Raw genomic sequence first — 21553 nt, forward strand, 5'->3', positions numbered from 1 at the left:
ATTGTACTTCCTTCTTACATATATTCAATGACTTTTCCAAAAGGTTCACCACCTTCTGAATGAGGAAATTTCTCACTGTAGTCTATTGTGTATATCCTGAAACTGCGGCTCCTTGCCAGGGGGATACATCATTCTTGCAGCTCATCCATACAGCTATATCAAAATTATACATGTTTTATTGAGACCCTCTCTCTTTCTCAGTTTGGTGTATTTTAATAAATAAATAAATAACAGTAAGACAAAAAATGCAAGTTAAAATTAATAAAAGATAAATTTAGGGCTGGTATCAAGACTTGTTTCTTACATGTAGTGATTATGTAGAATAGTATCGGAGATCATGTACGGAAGTTTGATTTATTCACTTTGTTGCTGCAATATGGATACACTCAGGTCTTTCAGAATTAATGAACTGAAATGAGTTGAATGGTCTTGCTCACATATTGTTATTTTTGTGATGTTCTCTTTCTAAATTAATGCCAGCAAAGTTGAAGAGCAGAATGAGAGTTTGGGCACTCAGTTTTAATGGAGACGTATTGAGGCAGCTTACACATATTAACAGACTCTGGCAGAAATAGATTACATGATATTGTGTCACTTTCAATGATGATATGTACATTCTCAAAAACATATTTTAAAAAATATACTAACCAATACACTATCACCACTTAGTCTTCCAATTTGTACCCAATATTTGTCTTCCATTTTCTGCTTATTACGCTTACGAATGAGTCTAATGAATCTAAGAAACACAGCTTAAAACAACAGGTGTTTAGAAAATTTAATTGGAATGATTCTTACAATCAAAGCAAATAGCAAAAAAAGGACGTACACATTTTGAAGTTTGAAGACCAATGTATGTCCTTGATTCTATCCCTTTGTTCTTTTCTTTAGACTTCATTAGATTTTCCTAAAATAGTTCACCTTAAATTATATGAGGACATCCCTTACTGAAAATCCAGTAGAGGTCAGAGGAGGTCAACCAAACTGCTTGTCACAGATACAGCTAAAATTCAATAACACTCTTTGATGTGTGTGGGGATTGTGCTATGTGGTTGCTGTGCACAATTCTTTAAAGGCAACATACTTAGACAGTGAGAAGTTGGGATCAGTAGCAACTACTCATTGGTAGAGGTCATCCACTCATTCAAAGGAGGTTGAACCTCAAGGCCCATATTATTTGAGAGAGATCAGATACTACTTTCAAGTTAATGTTGATCAATTTCCATTGGCTGTTGCTACATTTCTGTAGATATTTGTTGCTTCCTATAATTTGTTAAAATTCCAAAAGTCTTCAGCAAATTATGTAGCAGTTCTGGAAGGAGTCATTTCTGACTTCAAGGTTTCTGCACAAATCAGTTGTTTCTGCTGAGGATACAGTCTCAAATATTTCCCTTGGAATACAGCATGGCTAGCAGAATAAGCAGAACGCACATTAACCAGCGAAAGCTACCACAAGACGGATCAAGAGGGGAAAGAAGAGGGCTTCGTAGAAGATGTTACCTGTCCAAGTATTAACAGAGAATACAAGTCAAAGGAAAATCTCAGCAAGAAATGATGGGTGGAATTTTCTCTTGCAAGCCTAAGTGTCACTGCAGTTCCAAAAAGCAGGTGATGCTTTCACTTGGTGGGCAAGTTGGGTTTTCTTACACAATTACATTCTTCAAAGCTCATTACATCTGCATGTACGTGTAAAATGCCAGATTTTACAGGGAGACAAACAGAAAGCTCTGGTCCCTCTTGGGACCTTCCAGGCTCCAACTTTCAGATACCATATTTAAAACTCACTCACTGAACCCCATGAACATCATTGGACCAGGTATCATCACCCACACCCAAACTTGCAAATGAGGCAGAAATCACAAAACTCTTCTGAGTTACTCCTTCAGGGTGTGTTCAAGTACAGGGACAATCTACTCTCAGGGACGAGGCAACAGAGCAGTCAGCAGGCTATCAATTCAGCTGTAGCCAAGACAACACCCAGACACAATGGCAGGAACCAAAAAAATGAAAGAATATTGAAGACACTTCATGTACAGATGTGTCAACTTTTTGCAAATGAATACAAAAGCACTTTCTACCTTCCTGTACAATCTTTTTGTACCTTTAACAGTTTTGCATTGCCCGTCATGGTATTTTAGAAAGAAATTATCACCTCAGATGCTCACAAGGCCCTCAGGTACAGCACTGTGAAGAGTGCTGATGCTCTTATGTATAGGCCTCATTTCACAGGTGGAAATTTGCTGATAATGAGCAACATAAGCTACATGGTTGTGTTGTACGTGCCAATTAGCATACTGTAGCCTTTTTGCATCACTCTTGATAGGCCATTGTTTGCAAGCGATATTCACCTGTGCATTACAAGCACAGTCCCATGTTAGCCCACAGAATTTCATTCTGATTCTCTAGCCACTGAACAGGAGTTATTGCAGCAAAAGAAAAAAAAGAAATTTTCCAATTTATGACATGCAAAACATCATAAAGTTTCACAGTAATAAAACAAGCATTTCAATGAGGGCACCAAGGCATATGCATCACACCTGGCTATTACTTCTAAGTGTCCACAAAACGTTCACGCAAAGTCATTAGTTCTCACAACCAGTCACTATCGTGTTCTCTCGTGTTTGCCTGCCTCATTTTACTACTGCTCCAGCTTCCTCTATCAACAGTTCCGACAGACTCCCTTTCTTCCACATCTGACGCGACAGGTGGTTGCTCCACTTTTAGTATGTTCTCACTCCATCTTTGAGCTAGGCTGTGCAATGCACAGTAAACAACCACAATTCTGGAGACCCTGCCCATGAGTATTGCAGTGCTCCACCTTCATAGTCCAAGCAATGGAAGCCCATCATCAAAAACTCCAGCATCGGTTCAATGGCAGCTTTAGTAAAAACAGGTGCTGCATTGTATGCCATCAGCCAGAGGATTGCGCTGGGTTTATTTGCTATTCTTTCTGAGGCTTCCCCTGGTCAGCTATGAACCAGACCTGATGATGTGGGGCATAAACATTTGTGGCACTTGGCAGTTGTGTAGAATGTAAATGTTGCAACAGCTCCCTATATAGCAAGTCCACACCTACAGGAATTGTTGTCTGTGAGGAAGTGAAATTTCTTTGTGTTCAGGAATCTGGTTGGCTTATATCAAGCAGCTCAAAGCACCAAGTGTGTATGACAGATAACCTCATGTACCTGACAGAACCCAGAAATAGGTGCATATTCCACATCGAGTGGGTTGCTGTCTAGATCTACAGTGGAATGATCCAACTGAACTGCTTTCTTGTAAACAGTATCTATAACCTCACCAATGCACTTGTGGTCTGGATTGGAAGATGCTAAACAAGACTTCAATTAAGCAAAGAAGCTGGTGGTGAGGAAATGCACTGATTTTGCTGCAACCTTCAATTCCACAGACAGAATGCTTCCTCCTAAGCCTACTGGTTGCAGATCAACCTGCAGGAGATAGAAGTTGGACGTGATGGCTTCTCCAGTGGCGTGAAAAAGCATTCTGTACAGTAGTTTACACATCTGGAGGTAACTGCAATGCCTTCTGTACATCATTTCCCGGTAGACTAGTCGAGTCACCAAAAACTCTGTTTCCCCACTTGCACAGCTTGCTTGTACACAGTTACAGCCCCCTGATTCTGATTTAGCTCTTCCCTTTTCCTCTTTCTTGGTCTTTTTCATCTTATTCATGGTAAGACTGCTGCTGCTTTCAATGGTTCCAACATCTGGCATGGAATTACTGATCTGTGAAGAAAGAGCAGGAATGAGACAGATACTTTGCATATGGCATCTTATCAAATTCAAGGGCAACTTTGGAGACTTATCGGGTTGCTCCCGTCTTGAGTGAAAGTCTGTCCTGCTATCACCTGTTCATGGAGAGATGCAACCTCCATAACTCATGAATGGTGCGTCTTTCCTGATGCTGATACATACAATATATTTCTGCTTTTTATCTTAGCATTATGCTTTTTGACATATGCATTCTAAGCAATGTGGATCTATTTGCCTTTCATCACCTGTTATGTAGCCCTGACACAATGGAAGATTCAGCCTGCATAATGGTTTAATCTCCAAGTCATTAACTTTTATGTTCAGCACTCTGTAAATGTTCTAACATGGATGACTGTGCATTAATTTCTCCCAGACCCCAAGCTGCACCAGGAGCTCAGCAGGATCAAGTTATTGGTCAACAACAACTAATTCTGACTTAGTGTTGCTGATAAAGCATAGCAGCTCAGGCAGCATCCAAGGAACAGGAGAGTTGATGTTACAGGCATAAGCCCTTCATCAAAATGCCCACTCTGCTATTCCTCGGATGCTTGCCCGACCTGCTGTGCTTTTCCAGCACCACACTTTTCAACTGATTCTCCATCATCTGCAGTTCTACTTTCTCCTAAACATTTGACTTAATCAAACGTGAAATTACATTATATTTTGTTTAACTGGAGTTAGTTGTAAAAAACATTCTATACAGAAGAAAACCATATGAGCCAGATCAAAAGTGTGTGTGTTTAAGGTTGCTTTTACACTACAGGCTGATTTAAAAACTTAGACTGACAAATGTGAGAATGTTTTGAAATAATGACTTTTACTCAGACACAGCAACATTTTAAATGGTGTTAGTGTGCAGCATAAAGTATTAACAGAGAATTTTACCCAAGGAATTTTACCCAACTTTTAACTGGATTCTTTAAAAATAATAATAAACTTGGCGACATCACACTGGTGTCAGTGTGCAGCATAAAGTATGTACTAGTCTATGTACATTGGTTTGTATGGTTATTTTAAGCTTGGTATCCACAGTTATTGTGGTGTTACACGTGATCCTTTTAGTTGAATGGTATTGATAAATTTTGGAAAACTTTCAGATGGTCAATTGGGAATGACTAAAGGGTGATACTACATTCTCTAAGCAGATGAATACATTGTTCTATTCCTGTTACCTTATCTTGCTAAAGATCTATAGAATTGATAAGGTAAGGAGGATAGCGTGTTACACGCATCACCCTCTACGTGAAAAATTTGCCCCTTAGGTCCTTTTAGCATCTTTCCCCTTGAACCCTAAACCTATGCTCTCTAGTTCTGGATTTCCCCATCCCAAGGAAAAGACCTTGTCTATTTACGCTATCCATGCCAAACATGATTTTATAAACCTCTGTAAGGTCACCACTCAGCCTCCAACGCTTCAGGGAAACAGCCCTAGCCTATTCAGCCTCTCCTTATAGCTCAACTGGAAAATGAGTTGGCATAAAATAATGGTGGTAAACTTTGAGTTCAAGTCTTTCAGCCTCTTCCGTTCTCTTGCGTATATTTCACACGTATAACTTGTTGGCCTTTGCCTTTTATCTCCTATCCCCTCTGTCCTTCTTATATTACCCCACCCCACTTTTGACTATCAGTCCTTTCACTATCTTCACGAGTACTGCTACTCTTGCAGACCCCATTCTCACTGAGATCCCAAGCCAAGCCTCACCCTTGTAACCACCCCTTTTTCAATGCCATTACTTTTCTTCCCTGCTGATAAACCAATTTACTTCATTGTGGTCACAATCCTTAATACTTAGTTCCCACCCTTCATTGTCCCTGCAATTTTTACTCTCCGCCTTGTAATGAAGTTTGCTCATCCCATTCCCAGGATCCTCCACTATCACAGCCTTTAAGTTCCATTCACTACCTTTATTTTCTGACTGAATATACTTAAAAAGAAGTAGATGGACTTTTAGGGCCTAAAAGGTGTCAAAGGGTATGAAGGGAGAGCAGGATTATGGCATTAAGTGAGAGGATTCGGCTGTGATCATGTCAAATGATTGAGTGGGTTCAATGGGCTGAATGGCATACTTCTGGTCCTATTTTCTGTGTTTTCCACCCACCCTCTCTCTTCTGTAAATTTCTCATGTAGGCTTAGCCCCGCTTTCCTGTCCTGGTCAGGTTTGCTGAATTCAGCCTCATTTGAGCAACGTAGTGGACCCATTGAAACTTCATTCCTAACATTAAGTAATTAAGGACAATAGAGCTGACTGTATATGAATGAGTTAAAAACAATGACTGCAGATGCTAAAAATCAAATACTGGATTAGTGGTGCTGGAAGAGCACAGCAGTTCAGGCAGCATCCAACGAGCAGCGAAATCAACGTTTCGGGCAAAAGCCCTTCATCAGGAATGAGACTCCTCATTCTGATGAGCATGGAGAGACTTTATATCTAATGTCATAAGCGTTTGTGCAAGTAAACAGCTTATTTCCTGCGGGAGAAAAGTTAGTGTAAAAGTTTGTACTCACAATAGATTGTAAGTAGTAATGGACAATGTCAGGTACCTGCCTTGTATACATAGTCAGGTTTGAGAACAGAAGAGTTCCCAATTTTTGATAATGAAATTGCTTCCATGAACGTAACTCCAATAGGGTGATAATGAGTATTTGTGAAATACTAATAAACACAAAAGAGATTCCTGTCAATTACAGTCAGAAAACCCCTGTCACCTAAAATGTTCGGAGCAATAAATAACAAAAGTTCAACCCACCAATTGGAAATTGGCACTTTGCCTCCTGCCCAAATAGGTCTACCCTTTTTTAAGCAACAGATAGGCCAGGAAGATTCCAGTCCATGTGTCCAAGCCCTACACTTCATGAAGGATGTCTTCTTTGAGATCTACTACCTGTTGCAACCATATGGCAGGGTGAGGATGCAATGCCACAGCCACGAAGGTGACCGTGGCAATGAATTGTAATATGTCAGCACCATCAGCATTTGAACCACCATGTATCAGGAATCAAATGCTATATACTGCTCACATTGCTGATGATTCCTGGACACTAATCACACACATGGCCAGATTGCATATAATGAAAGTTATGTTGTCACATGAAATAGGACCACAGCAATTCAGAATCAATGTTTCTGCTAGACCACTCTGAAGCAGCTTTATAGTACCCAGACAAAAAGATATACTGAATAAAAACTGAAAAGAACTGCAGATGCTGTAAATCAGAAACGAAAACAGAAGTTGCCAGAAAAACTCAGCAGGTTTGGCAGCATCTCTGTACAGAATTCAAATTTAACACTTTGGGTCAGATGACCCTTCTTCAGAACTCAGCTGTTCTGAAGAAGGTTCACCAGACCAGAAACATTAACTTTGATTTCTCTACACAGTTGCTGCCAGACCTGCTGAGCTTTTCCAGCAACGTGTTTTTGTTTCTGATATAGGTATATTGGTAAGTTACTGTTGCTGCATATCCCCACCATCATGGAGTCATAAGCTCTTGCCACCAACTGCACAACCTTACTATCATGAGTATACAATCCTAGCCACATGCAAGTCCAGGCAATACCTTCCTGCCTAACTGTCCATGATCAAATTATTCTCCAGCAATTCCAGTAAACACAACCCCAATTCCCCAAAGTCCCAATTTTTTCACTCAAGAACCGACAATCACAATAAATGCTTGACAATAACACAATAAAAACAAACACCAAATAGTCATTTCAAACGATGTCATAATTACATCAACTAATCACTGTTCTATATTTCCCATGTGGAGAAAGTAAAAACTGCAGATGCTGGACATCAGAGTCAAAAGTGTGGTGCTGGAAAAGCACAGCTGATCAGGTAGCATCCAAGGAGCAGGAGAATCGACATTTCAGGCATAAGCCCTTCATCAGGAATGAGGGGGGTTGCGGAGAGATAAATGTGGACCTAGGGGTAAGGAGACTGGAAATGTGATAGGTAGATGAAGGTGACAGGGAAAGGTGATAGGTTAGACAGGAGGGTGGAGCGGATAGGTGGGAAGGAAGATGGACAGGTCAAGAGGGCAGTGCCAAGTTGGAGGCTTGGGACTGGGACAAGGTGGGGGGGGGGGGGGGAAAAGAGGAAATGAGGAAACTGGTGAAATCCAAATTGATCCCATGTGGTTGCAGGGTCCCTTAGTGGAAGATGAGGCGTTCTTCCTCCAGGTGTCCGGTGGTTCGGTTTGGCGATGGAGGCCGCCCCTTGGTGGAGGGGGAGGAGAGTTAAAGTATTCAGCCACAGGGAGTTGGGGTTGGTTGATGCAGGTGTCCCAGAGATGTTCTCTGGAACGACCCACAAGTTGACGTCCTGTCTCCCCAATGTAGGGGAGACCACATCGGATGCAACTGATACAGTAAATGACATGTCTGGAAGTACAGGTAAATTTCTGTTGGATGTGGAAGGATCCTTGGGGGCACCAGATGGAGGTGAGGGAGAAGATGTGGGCTCCATTTTTGGATTTGCTGCGTTGGTAGGGGATGGGGCTGGGAGTCGTATGTGGGCGGGGGCGGGGGCAGGGGAGTCTGAATTTGACAAGAGAGTCATGGAGGGAATGGTCTCTCCAAAATGCAGATAGGGTGGGGATGGAAATATATCCCTCATGGTGGGGTCTGTTTGGAGGTGGCGGAAGTGGCGGAGGATGATGCGATGTAGCTGGAGATTGGTGAGGACCGGGGGATTCTGTCCTTGTTGCGATTAGAGGGGTGGGGTTCAGGGACGGACGTGCAGTAAGTGAAGGAGATCCACTGGAGGGCCTCGTCGACCACATGGGAGGGGATATTGCAGTTGTTGTGGTTCTGTTTGCCGAGCTGGGTATTTGTGTTGCAGACGTTTCGTCCCCTGTCTACATGATATCCTCAGTGCTTGGGAGCCACCTGTGAAGCGCTTCGGTGATGTTTCATCCAGCACTTATAGTGGTTTGAACCTGCCGCTTCCGGTTGTCATTTCCAGCTGTCGGTATATTGGGTCCAGGTCGATGTGCTTATTGAATTGAATCTGTAGATGACAGCAGGAGGTAGCGCAGATCCAGTCAACTTGGGGATCATTTCAGAGAACATCTCTGGGATACCTGAACTAACTAAAGCCACCACCCTATGGCCAAACACTTTAACTTCGTCTCCCAATCCAAGGACACGGAGATCCTGGACCTCCTCCATCACCAAACCCTAACCACCCGACGCCAGGATGAAGAATGCCTCATCTTCCACCTTGGGACCCTGCAACCACATAAGATCAATGTGGATTTCACCAGTTTGCTCATTTCCCCTTCCCCCACCTTATCCCAGTCTCAAGTCTCCAACTCAGCACCGCCCTCTTGACCTGTCCATCTTCCTTCACACCTATCCGCTCCACCCGCCTTTCTAATCTATGACCTTTGCCCTACCCATCTTCATCAATCACTTTTCCAGTTACCTTCTCCCCAACCCAATCCACCCCTCCCATTTATCTCTCAGCCCCTATGACCCACAAGGTTCATTCCTGATGAAGGGCTTATGCCTGAAACGTCGATTCTCCTCCTCGTCGGATGCTGTGCTTTTCCAGCACCACACTCTCGTCAATGTATTCTCTATATGTCCATTTTCTCTATGTTTTACCTATTGCTATGCATTACTCTGTTGGCTGTGCAAAGTTACTATTTATCAATGAAACAGGCTTTGAATAACAACTTCATGCAGGTTTGACCCTTTTAAGTCCTGTCTACACCCTCTCAGCAAATGGGAAACTAGACTACCAGGCAAGGTAGTGAAGACAATGGATTCATAATTCATCGAGGCACTGCCAATCCCTGTCTCAACAATGCCCAAATCTACTGGAGTGCAGATTACTGAACAGACATGAAATGCATGCACTTCTTTTACAAAGCTGCCCAAATTCGTGACAGCAGATGTCTGAACTTGCATGCAAACAAGTTGAGACTGAGAGAGCGATCTGACCTTACAAGGGAGAAACTGAGCTTGCAAGGACTCAGTCTAAGCTTCTGCTATTTCAGCTTGTGTTACAATAGGATCTATGACATTACTAATCGTGCACTGTATCATAGATAAATCCACAAGTGTGCTAATGAATTGGCCACTACTTCCATGCACTCCAAGTTAAATACAAAGTCCCGTTCAAAGTTGGTGCCAGAAACCCCAATGCTCTTTAACATTGCTATATAAATTAGGCCTTCCAAAGGCCTCACACTGCAGCAATGAATTCAATTGAGACTATCCATCAGCCATCTTCTGTAATCTGCCCTGTTAGAGTCCTCTGCAGCAGAAGTGATTCGTCCTCCAGGGAGCTGGTCTCAGTGCTACCCTTGTCCCATGTGCTATCCACAGGCCACTCATCCCTGGTAATGCTTTAGATGACATCTATGCTATCCTTTTAAGTTTGAGCAACATAGTTTCTGAGTTATATCTGTGACTGAGATCAAGTGACAATGTCTCTTTATCAACACTCCCTTCTTGGTCTTCCAACATGGTCTTGCCATGATGCACTTTTTTAATAAAGGCCCATCCTTTCCATGCCTGTCCTTCACAAATTCACTTATCCTTAATATGAGCAACAAGTTCTGCTTAATAGAGATTGTTCATCGATGAGTGATAATAATGCCGTGAACTGATGTATGCCAGAGGATAGTGATACATTTGGTCAGATATGGCATTTTATGATGGATTCACTGACCTTGAAGTTACTGAGCTTGTTGTAATGTGCATTCAGCACTTTGGGGCTAGATTCAGTGCATTAGCGTTAACAGATATCTATTCATACTGCTTTCTCAATTCTAGAGGGCCAACTGGAACCCTTTTAATGGAGCACATTGTCTCCTGTCCCCATGGCTGATAGTCAGATCCCCTGGCACCTGCGGCAGTTAGAACAGACAGCTGAGGCAAATGCAAGAACAGGAAGCCCCAGACTGAGTTCAGCACAGACTGGAGACAAGGCTTGGCATGGACTGGAGGTGAGACCTGGTGCAATCTGCTTAAAGGACTGTAATGCTGAACTTTTTCTAATTTATTTGTGATTTTTTATCCCGTACCTAAGACAACCTTGTAAGGGGCAACTTTGTAAATTTTTCTTTGGACTCATGTGAGGACATGACATCATAAACCTAATTCTAATTCTAAAAAAAAAGCACTGTATGAATAAAAGTTAACATTATTGTTGGGAAATATTACACTATCTACAAAGGAAAGCAAATTTTCAAATTAGAGATGATGAGTTGGTACTTCGTATTTGCTAACTAGTTATCAAAATAGCTTTTTTTCTTAAAAAAAAGGACCCAATATTTAATGAGCATGTACTCAAAACAAGAATTTATAGCATGGGCACAGGCCTTTTACCCAACAGGTTTCTGCTAGTGCTTATTCCATCCACAAGCTTTCTTCTGTCTTCCTTCAACACACCCTATAAATAAATCTTTCTATTTCTTTCTCTCTTGTGTACTTATTCAGTTTCCCCTTAATCCAATTTTCTAGTTGATCGCACACATTGAAGAACAGATGATATCCAAAAACATTGTCCTGCAATATTATTTCTTCCCCACATCATAAGAAGTGATCGATCAAGGAAAAAAAAACAAATCAGTAAAAATTGGATATAAAAGATGGAACCTAAGGCACAGAATGTTGAGTATGCAAAGGTATTTTGTGAAGATTTCATAGGTCTTGCAATACACGGTTAATTACAGCTAAAATGACAACTGCATTCTGAAAATTATATACATTTGGCAAAAGTTAGATTTACAGATTCAGGAAATCCTAAAATATATTGAAAGCCTAGAAATATGTTCTCTAACAGCACATTGTACAATCATTGTGCCTATCACTGATGTAAAACAGGTTCTAAAATATGAACGCACCAGAATATTATTTACTAGTTAATTGCAACACCATTTATAAATATTCTAGAACATGAACAAATTGCCCCAAAACAAACATCTGCAAATCAAAACAGGATATGTCAACATGCAATACCAACTCTCTGTCAGACTGTCTACAAACATCAATTTGTCACCCGAAGATAAGCTGAGTGTTGTTGGATTTCTTCAGCTCAAACCATTTATCCTAGCTCACCCCACTTCTGCTGCCAGTCGAAGATGCTATCAAGCTCTGTTGTGCAGTGTATTCTAGTAAGTGTCAAAATCGACCCCAGAGGGTCACTACTTCACATATCACTGCTTGCTATCAGCAGCCTGGGGATAAGAGCAATTTGGAAATCTCACCTCTGCAGAGACCTGTTATCATTTCAGATCATTGAGGACCAAAGGTCCACACTAGTTTCAGGGAAAAGGCCACTGCTTGTCATCATGTGCAAGAACAAGTATTTTCTGTTCTTGGCTTTTCTCCAGCTTTCAACTTCGAGTTACCTGGTTTCAGAGTTGGCCAATGCTAAGCACCTCCATGTATAAATCATGTAAAATAGATCCTAGTTAGGATTTCAAATTTTTAAACAAACAAACGGTGAAAGTCAAAATATGCAATTCAAAAAAACTGAAGCTCAGCAAAAAATTACATTGATGCATATGGAAGAAATATCCCAAACATCAGGCTTATATATACACTCATTTAATAAAGCTAAGACATTTAATTTATAAAGATTAAATAATTTACAAAGGATAGGAGAGCTTTCAAAACTTCAAGTGGAAAATTAAGTTGAAAGATGGTTTTGCCTATTTTTCAATGTAATCTGCATATTAAACATGACCCATCTAAGTCTAGTGTGAAGCTTGCAGCTTTCCTTTGTCTGTAACCAATATACAAAAGGATCACACAGTTCATATTTTAAATCAACAATAGAAAAATGTACTCCTACCCCTGTAACATAATAATCAAGCATCCCATGACCTTTGCAGATAAAAGCCCAAATACCCATTTTATTACCAGTGAAAAGTAAAAATGTGGGGATAAAATATTTAAATTTAGCATGTTTTGGGGCAGTTATAAAATACAGAAAAAGAAATAATTGTCATAATGGAAAACAAAATTATGTACTTCAGGTATCTCAAGTACTTAATTTTGCTATTTATGCTAAATAGTGTAAAGCAATCAGAGAAGGTTCAATGTTTTAGGACAAATTGTTTAATCCTTTTTTGTAGTCATGCGCCATCTTCTTCCATTCTGGACAGGGGACTGACAGAGTGTAACCCTTACCTTTAAAATGGAAATACAAGATTATTGGCACAATGAACCATTCATCTTTATTAAGCTTTTCAGTATGTGGAGGCACTTAGCAGCATTAATATTTATGTTAATATTTATGTATTTAATATAAAAACATGATGCACAATGTACAGGAATTACATTATCAAAGACCTTTGATTATTCCTGTTTATTTCAGGCTTTGTTTAGTGTTTGGTATGGCCTTCATAATTGCATATACCTCAATAAAGTTTAGTTGGATTTCTATATGATCTTATAAATATATTATTTAAATGTATGCAATTATTTTACTTGGAATATTTTACAATACGAGTTCACTGATATTAAAGGTCACATAATTATTGCATCTACTGGGAAACTATTTCTCCACTGACACCTAACAACATCTTCTAGAACTGCACAAAATTCATAATGATTTCAGTCTTCTTCAGACATCAAGATCAAGAAATCAAAGTTTGACCCATTATTCATCGAAAGTTTACAGAAGAAATTTTACAACTAATTTTCTTAATATTTGTAACAAAATCAACAGTTAATTCCTCCAAAGTAATACGAACAAATACATTTCACAAAGTAATTTCAATTTCAAGGTCTTAGGAGCATCAACACCTTCATTCTTTGGAAGATGTTCAGCCTCCATATACAGGAAATAGCATAACCCCTTGTATAGAGTGTGTCACATCGAAAAACATTCCTTCCAAAATTCGTGATCAGGTTATCCGCATTGGTTTTCTGTATACAACAAGAAATAAAGCAATTTGCACCCTTATATTGGTATCTTGTGCTCCCACAGATAGTGAATTTGGAAATGGAAAGGCCACTCAAGTTGGTAGGGTGTTCATGAAGCAGAACACTCTGCCATCCTGTCAACCTCCACTGTATTTAAGTTCAGGATGGGAAGGTCCATTCCGAAACTCTTATCAAGGACAAAGATAATTGTTCCTGAATAAGGAACTAGATATAAGCACAGCGTGTCTGCTGATAATCATACCTCCTGCTCCTGTGTCTGACCTCCCTGCTCCTCTCTCCCCATGGCATTCAAGCCTAGAAATGTCCCCAACACTCCATAAATTGTTTACCTCACACCTGGATCCCATACAAACCTGGATATCCTTATGATTGCAGCCATGGCCTCCTACAAGGAACTGGCAAATGCAACAACTGTCCACCTTTGGCTAGTAGCTCTCACTAAGTAGGAAGGAGAGAAGAAGCTGACTGAAGATGTCAGCGGCCTCAGAAAGTGACAAACTAGAGTCACTAAATAACCAGAATTTGGAACATTTTCTGGCATAGGGGATAGCAATAGCAAAATCATGCTAAATTTTACAGCATCCTTTTTTAAAATATATTTTTATTAAAAGGAAAATTTCTTTTGAATATTACAAATACAAAACCAAACAATTCAAACTAATACTTAAAAGGAAACATGCTAATTACGTAAATAAATATCAAATAACTAAGCTAAAAAATAAAAGTCTTAACAATAATAGTAATGATAATAACCATAACACAGTTTAACAAAGCAAAGCATTAGCCCTCGATCATCAAGTGCACAAGTTTATACATATTCATACGTTCGTAGATCCACCTCTCTGGATACCAGATTCATTACATAGAATTGCCATGGCTATATAAAGGCTCTAAGAAGTATGGTGTACCCAGGTAGTCCAAAAAGGGACGCCATGTCTGATAGAAATTCTCAGTTTTATGGTGTACCATACTCCTCAAAGTCCAAGGGGATGTGCTCCACGACTAGCTTACACCAGCCCTGGGGGATTTTCTGACACCCAGCCTAATGTTCTTCCTGGCACAAATCATGAGGATTCCTTTTTTTGTGTGCATCTAATGAAAGTAAATTAACAAAGTCAAGAACAGGAGATACCAGGTCCTTCTCCACCTCCATCCCCAAGGCCTTCTTTATTTCACCTACCACAGCACTCCAATATGCCCGCAGTTTGTGGCAGGACCAAAGACAATGAGTAAGCATGCCCACGCTCACTTTACATTTAGAACACATTGGAGATGCTCCTGCATTAAATTTAGCAAGGCGATCTGAGGCCAGATGGACCCTGTGAAGAATCTTCAATTGCAAGGCATGGATCCTGTTGCAAATCGAGATCCTTCGTGCGTTCTCCCAGATATCCGCCCATATTTCAGAAGAAATCTCAACTTCCAACTCACTCTCCCATACCTTACAGAACAGTTCGGTTTCGTCAGAGGGATCCTCTCCCAGTAGATGATAAGCGTTGCTAACAGATAATGTGCCGTCAACACTGAACACCCTCTTCTCCATGACAGACCTATAAGGATCAGTTAGAAGTGTGGCATCTTTTTGTATGAAGTTTCTAATTTGAAAGAAACGAAAGAGGTCCCTACTGGGCAATTCATTTTTCCGAGTCAACTCGTAAAGGGACATCAATATGTCCCCTTCAAATAAATCACCCAGGCAAGACACGCCCCTAGCTGCCCATAGTTTAAACCTCGAGGCCATCTTCCCTGGCTGAAAGTCTGGCATACCATATATGGGTGTCAAAAATGATGTTTTGGCAATATTGCCCTCACCCTGACCCATTGCCCTTCACACCTTGACAGTATTGATGATTATTGGGCTGTGGCCAATATACTTTAACTGTTCTCATTTTGTCTAAGACCAGCAGGCTAATAGGGGGAATCTTGCCTAAGATGCTTCGATGTCCAACCAAAGTGAGTGAGTGTCTCACTCACCCCAACCTCCAGGTCCAATCATTCGCGTATGATAGCAACGAGCTCAAGTGATATTCTGGAGGCCCACTCCTCAGTCTGTAAGGTAACTGCAATTTAGTCAATTTAATTATTGGCCACTTGCGATACCAGATAAAAGAACTAAACCAGTTGCTCAGTGTTCTAAATATTTGCTTAGCAAAAGGCAGAGGTAGAATTCACAGAGGATACAACAGGCAGGGCAGAATGTTCATTTTAATGAGGGCTTTCCAACCTAGCCAAGAGATCAGAAGTGCCTCCCATCTAAGAAGGTCCTGCTTCATTCTGTTGAATAAATGGGCAAAATTGGCTTTAAATCGCCAATCAAAAATGGGAGTAATAAATATACCTAAGTAGAGAAAGCCCTCCTGCAACCATCTAAAAGGGAGCAGAGATCCGCCCTCAGGATCAGGCACTCTTGGGAGACCACCCATGGGCATAGCCTCTGAATTCACAAAATTGAGCTTATACCCAGAGAAGCCACCAAACAGATGGATGTATTGTATCAGGTGTGGCACTCAGACTGTTGGGTCTGATAAGAAGACGAGAATGGCACGGTGACACAATGGTTAACACTGCTGCCTCACAGCGCCAGAGACCTGGGTTCAGTTCCCACCTCAGGCAACTGCCTGTGTGGAGTTTTCACATTCTCCCAGTGTCTGCGTGGGTTTCCTCCGGGTGCTCTGGTTTCCTCCCACAGTCCAAAGATTGCAGGTTAGGTGAATTGGCCATGCTAAATTGCCCGTAGTGTTAGGTGAAGGGGTAAATGTAAGGGAATGGGTCTGGGTGGGTTGCTCTTTGGCGGGTCGGTGTGGACTTGTTGGGCCAAGGGGCCTGCTTCCACACTGTAAGTAGTCTAATCTAATCTAAAATGTCATCCGCATACAGTGCGATCTTATGTGACTTGGTCTCCACTTCTGGAGCGGTTATATTGGAATCCCTGCATATTGCCTTCGCTAGCGGTTCGATCACCAATGTGAAAAGCAACAGTGACAAGAGACAGCCCTGCCAACTGCCCCTACAAATATTAAAATTGTTTAATCGTACACCATTGGTGAGGACAGCAGCAAGAATATCACTACAGAAAACCTCCACCCACCTGATAAGGTCTCTCCCAGGCCAAACCACTTCAAAAGTATGAAAGAGTTATGGCCACTCGATCCTGTCAAATGCTTTTCCGCATTGAAGGAGATCACCAATCACTGTACCAATTGCTGTTGACATACTTGGATCATGTTAAGTAATTTCCTGACATTATCCATCCATCTGTGTTGTCCTCCTTAATGATGGAAAGCAGTACAGTTTCTCGCCTTAATGCCAAAGTCTTGGATAGGATTTTGAAGTCAACATTCAGGAGCGAAATAGCTCTATAGGAAGCACAATCCTCTGGCACCTTCTCTTTTTTAAGAATGAGAGAAAATGTTCCCTCTCAGAGATGGTGGGAGGAGGCCACGACTATGTGAGTCATTTAACATAACAAGCATTGGCCCCGATAATATACTTATAAATTCCTTATAGAACTCACTGGGAGCCCGTTAGGACCTGGCACCTTTCCATTCTGGAGCTGCCTCACAGCCTCCTGCATCTCTTCCTCTGACAATGGGGCATTGAGGAGAGACTCTTGTTCAGGGGTCACTCCAGAAGGAGCAAATTCTTAAATATAAGACTCTACCCTAACCTACCCAATCTTACAACTTTTAGATTGGTATAATACAGAGTAAAATTTCCGAATGATGCATTAATCCTTTTAGAATCGTAGGTCAAATTTCCAGTGTCCTCTCTGATTGAGATAATGGTCTTGGGGGCACTCTTTTTTTCCCAACAAGATATGCTAGGTACTTGCCCGGCTTATCCCCATGCTCAAACAGCCTTTGACTTGCAAATGTAAGCTCCCTCTTGGCTGTCTGTGTGAGCACGGAGTTCAGCGTAGACCAAAGCGCCATGATCCTCTGCAGTTTAACCAGTGAGGGCCTGTTAAAATATGCCTTTCCCCCCCCCCACCCAGTTTCTCAAAGGATGGATCATCCAAATGTGTTTCTTGTAATAAGGCAACATCCACCTTCTCTGTTTTAAGGCTGGAAAGTACCTTCTTCCTCTTGACAAGTGAATAACTCTCCTTAATATTCCAGGTGCACCACTGAAACACATCCTTAGCATAATCTTCTATAGTACCATTTAGACTCCAGAGAGGAAGAACCCGAACTACATATCGCTGAGTTTTAATGCAAAAGAATCCACATAACTTAAAAACTGCACAGTCTAAAATAACTACAGCCAACAAATCTGCAAGACTTACAAAAATTATGTCCAGCAAAGACAGGAAAACAAAAGAAAATCACCAAAGGCACTGATTGGAGGAATTTGCCCCCATTCAAAAGGAAGTACCTACATATCCTACAACCACCCCAACCACCTCAACTCCCACCAGCTGGGGTCGCACCACATACACCAACCAACTGGTAGAGAGTTTTAAAAAAAAAACACACCCAAAAGCAAGGTTAGCACTATAAATAAGGCAATGAAAAACAAATATGTCACCCATCCCTTAACATAACTTAGAGATTAAAGATACTGTATCCATTCCAGACATCATTTCATGCAACTTATTACCAGAAAAGACATTCCATCAAGTCCTTTTTATAGAAGAGCAAGCCCGAACAGCTCGGTCCTCTACGCTTATTCGGCCGTTCGATTTAAGTCGATGTGTCCACAAAGCCCTTCGCTTTCTCTGGCGAGTCAAACAAATGTATGGATCCATTATGATTGATCCGAAGTACCGCTGGATATCTTGAAGAATACTGATCCCAAGCTCTCTCAATTTCCTATTGACACCATCATAGGACTTCCTTTTCCAGACTGTCGTGAAGTTTTGAAAAACATGACCTGGAGCCACCACATCCCAATGCCCTCTAATCCCTCCCCTGGGCTCTAGAGGCTTCCATAACCCTCTGCTTGTCTTTATAATGATGAAACCTCACCAGGACAGGTGTGGGCGCTGATCCGCACCTGGCTTTCGTGCCTCGATCCAGTAGGCTCTTTCAATTGTTATCCTTCCCTTTTCAACCTCCAAACCAAGGAACTGTGGGAACCACTTCTCGAAGAACTCTACCAGTCCACCAGCCTCTCACTTCTGACCCTTCCGGTATGCCAAAAACACGCAGGTTCTTTCTCCTGCCCCGATTTTCAAGATTGTCTACCAGATCCAACAGACCATGGACCTGTATGTCCAAGGTTTCAATCCAACTCTTGGAGGAGTCAGTCTCTGCCTGTACCCCTGCAGCCAGACGCTCGAGCTCATCAGTCCTTTCTCGCAGGTCTTGCAGCATAGCAGATACAGGAGCCAGCTTCTCCTCAATTTTTTCCTGGATCTGTCTCCCCAGGACTTCATGAGATTTGGCCAGCTCCTCAAACAGGATCGGGTGAGTAAGCAAGCCCACTGCTTCAGAGGGCTGGGCAGTGGCTCCGGCCCTGGGCGAGCTTCCTCCTTTCTTCAACATTCTCCAGCTGCAAGAACAAAGGTAAGTAGATTTTTTCAGGTTTCTAGCTTCTTTACTGTGTTTTTATTCATAGTAAAGTATTTGGGATGGGTCCTAGCTCTGTCGGATCAGTGTTACAGCACGGAGCCCAGCAAATGCGATCCTAGCAGGATGCCGCTATCTTGGATCCCCCATAGCATTTTAATATAGAAAAATATCGAGAGATGCCTCACCAAGGCATATTCAGCAAGAACTGAAAAAGTTGAAATAAAAGTATTTATTACGAACAGCTTAATCAAATTGTCCAAAATTCATAGATGTATACATACAAATGCATAGAAAAATACAAAAAGACTTACTTGTTTTAATATAGTGCCTTGATTGTAGTAATAGGTCTTAAAAACACTTCACAAGAATGTCATCAAATGAAATTTGACATCAAGTCACAAATAGAGATATCAAGGCAGATGGCTAAAGGCATAGTCAAAGAAGCAGTTCCTATATGTAACTGGTAATTCCACTGATTCCTCACATAAACATCTATGCACAGTTCTGAACTGAATTGCTTTCATTTAGATCTAAGCAATCCTAATAGAGTCTGATGCTTTCTACAAACAGGGCATCACCTAGGTAAGTTGTTCATTGCAATTTTGCAAAGTGCCATAATTGGTGATTATCAGAAGTTTTTTTTAAAATACAAATTGCAAACATTTGATAAATCTCCAAATAATCAAACATGGCAAGAAAACAGTTAACGGTTGTTGTACTTCTACTTGCAGAATAATTTTACTCTAGCCTACAATCCATTTATATAATGTTGTTGACCTGCATACAAATGAGTGGCGTGCAGTACAATTTTAAACTTTCCTGCAAATATGCACAGCACTCATTGTACAATTATGAACTGGTCCAGAGTAATCTGCAAAAATGCAAAGTAAAACTTAGTGAATAAATTTTTAAAGAAATTTATTTAAGAAACCACTTCAACCTACCTTACAAATAAAATGTATCTAACGTTTTGTTACAAAGCATTCTATGTGTTGGCTAAGGTTCTGAAATGATTTATTGTTATAGAATAGAACTTTTTTTTTAATATGTAGAAGCCCTACAGTGCGGAAACAGGACCTTCGGCCCAACAGATCCACTACGACCCTCCGAAGAGTAACCATCCAGACCCATTCCCCTACCCTATTACTATACGCTATCCTCTGACCAACGCACCTAATCAACACATCCCTGAACACACTGGGCAATTTAGCATGGCCAATCCACCTAAACTGCACATCTTTGAACCTGAGCACCCGGAGGAAACACACATAGACACGGGGGAGAATGTGCAAACTCCACATAGACAGTCAGCCGAGGCAGGAATCGAACGTGTGTCCCTGGCGCTGTGAGACAACAGTGCTAACCACTGAACCACCGTGCTGCCCTCCATCGGTTGGTTGTTTGCATTATATTTAAATGAAACAGATTCACAAAAGAGACCAGTTGCATAACACAAAATAACATCAAACAAAAGCAAAAACAAAACACCACCATGAGCAACCTATGAAGTTGAATTTGTTTAACTACATTTCCAATGCAATTTAGAGAACAATCTATTTGGCGATTTTTTTAAACAATACTTGTGACATCCTATGATGATAAAATACAGCAGGATCAAGAAAACACCCTGAATCATCTCGTCTTCAACTCAAAAAACATTCAGTGCTGTAATTTATGCTGGTACAATCATACATTTGTACAGATCAAGACAAGCAATATGAATTATAATGTGTCCCTAACCAAAGTGCTTCACTCAATGCCATATGCATAGTAACTAGACGTCTGGAATCCAGCCAAGGTTCAGCTGCCAGCAAAAACTTTGTCACCTGCTTTGAACATCTGAAGTATGTTTACCCAATAGATTTCATTAAATTACATTTCCATTAGGAAGCATACAATGTTGATACTCGTCTCAAAGATAAAAGGAATGGCTAAGAGGCATGTCATTTGGCTTCCAGCTGATTGCAGTTTCTGGGCCAATCAAGAGAAGCAGCCAGAACAATACTTTATAAAGGCAGTATCCCCAAAGGCTGCAAGTTGGGTACAGCAAAACCATTAAAAAGGACCAGATAATTAAAACAAGTACTTCCTTTTCTAAAAACATTTTTAAAATCAAATTTAAATGTTAACATGTTTCATGCAATTAAATTGGGTCTTCAAAACTGATGGATATGTTTTAAAATGCAAGTTGAAATAGTTAAACTGCTGTTCAAAAAATAACATATGATCATTTATTTGTGGTTTAGTGCTCTTTCATATTTAATGTTTGTCCAGTGATGCGGCAGCACAATTAATAGCATTCTGTTGAATAGCATAGGAAAAAATGCACAATTTTTAAACTTTACTCTGGAAGTATAAATATTAA

General features: G+C 40.9%; 1 protein-coding gene across 6 annotated transcripts in view; it reads right to left on the reverse strand.

The window, feature by feature from the left end:
* vti1a (vesicle transport through interaction with t-SNAREs 1A) overlaps positions 1 to 21553 on the reverse strand; it is a 331706-nt gene that overhangs the window by 267403 nt on the left and 42750 nt on the right. Inside the window, exon 4 of one of the 6 annotated variants that reach the window (XM_072557430.1) lies at positions 499 to 3743. The exons of the other annotated variants lie outside the window; for them this stretch is intronic. Coding sequence (XP_072413531.1) covers positions 3345 to 3743 — 399 coding nt within the window. The 3' untranslated portion in view covers positions 499 to 3344. Of the gene's footprint in view, positions 1 to 498; positions 3744 to 21553 lie in introns of those variants that run through there. 6 annotated transcript variants of the gene reach the window in all.

This window comes from Chiloscyllium punctatum, chromosome 38 (genome assembly GCF_047496795.1).
Source record: "Chiloscyllium punctatum isolate Juve2018m chromosome 38, sChiPun1.3, whole genome shotgun sequence".
Lineage (NCBI taxonomy): Eukaryota > Metazoa > Chordata > Chondrichthyes > Orectolobiformes > Hemiscylliidae > Chiloscyllium > Chiloscyllium punctatum.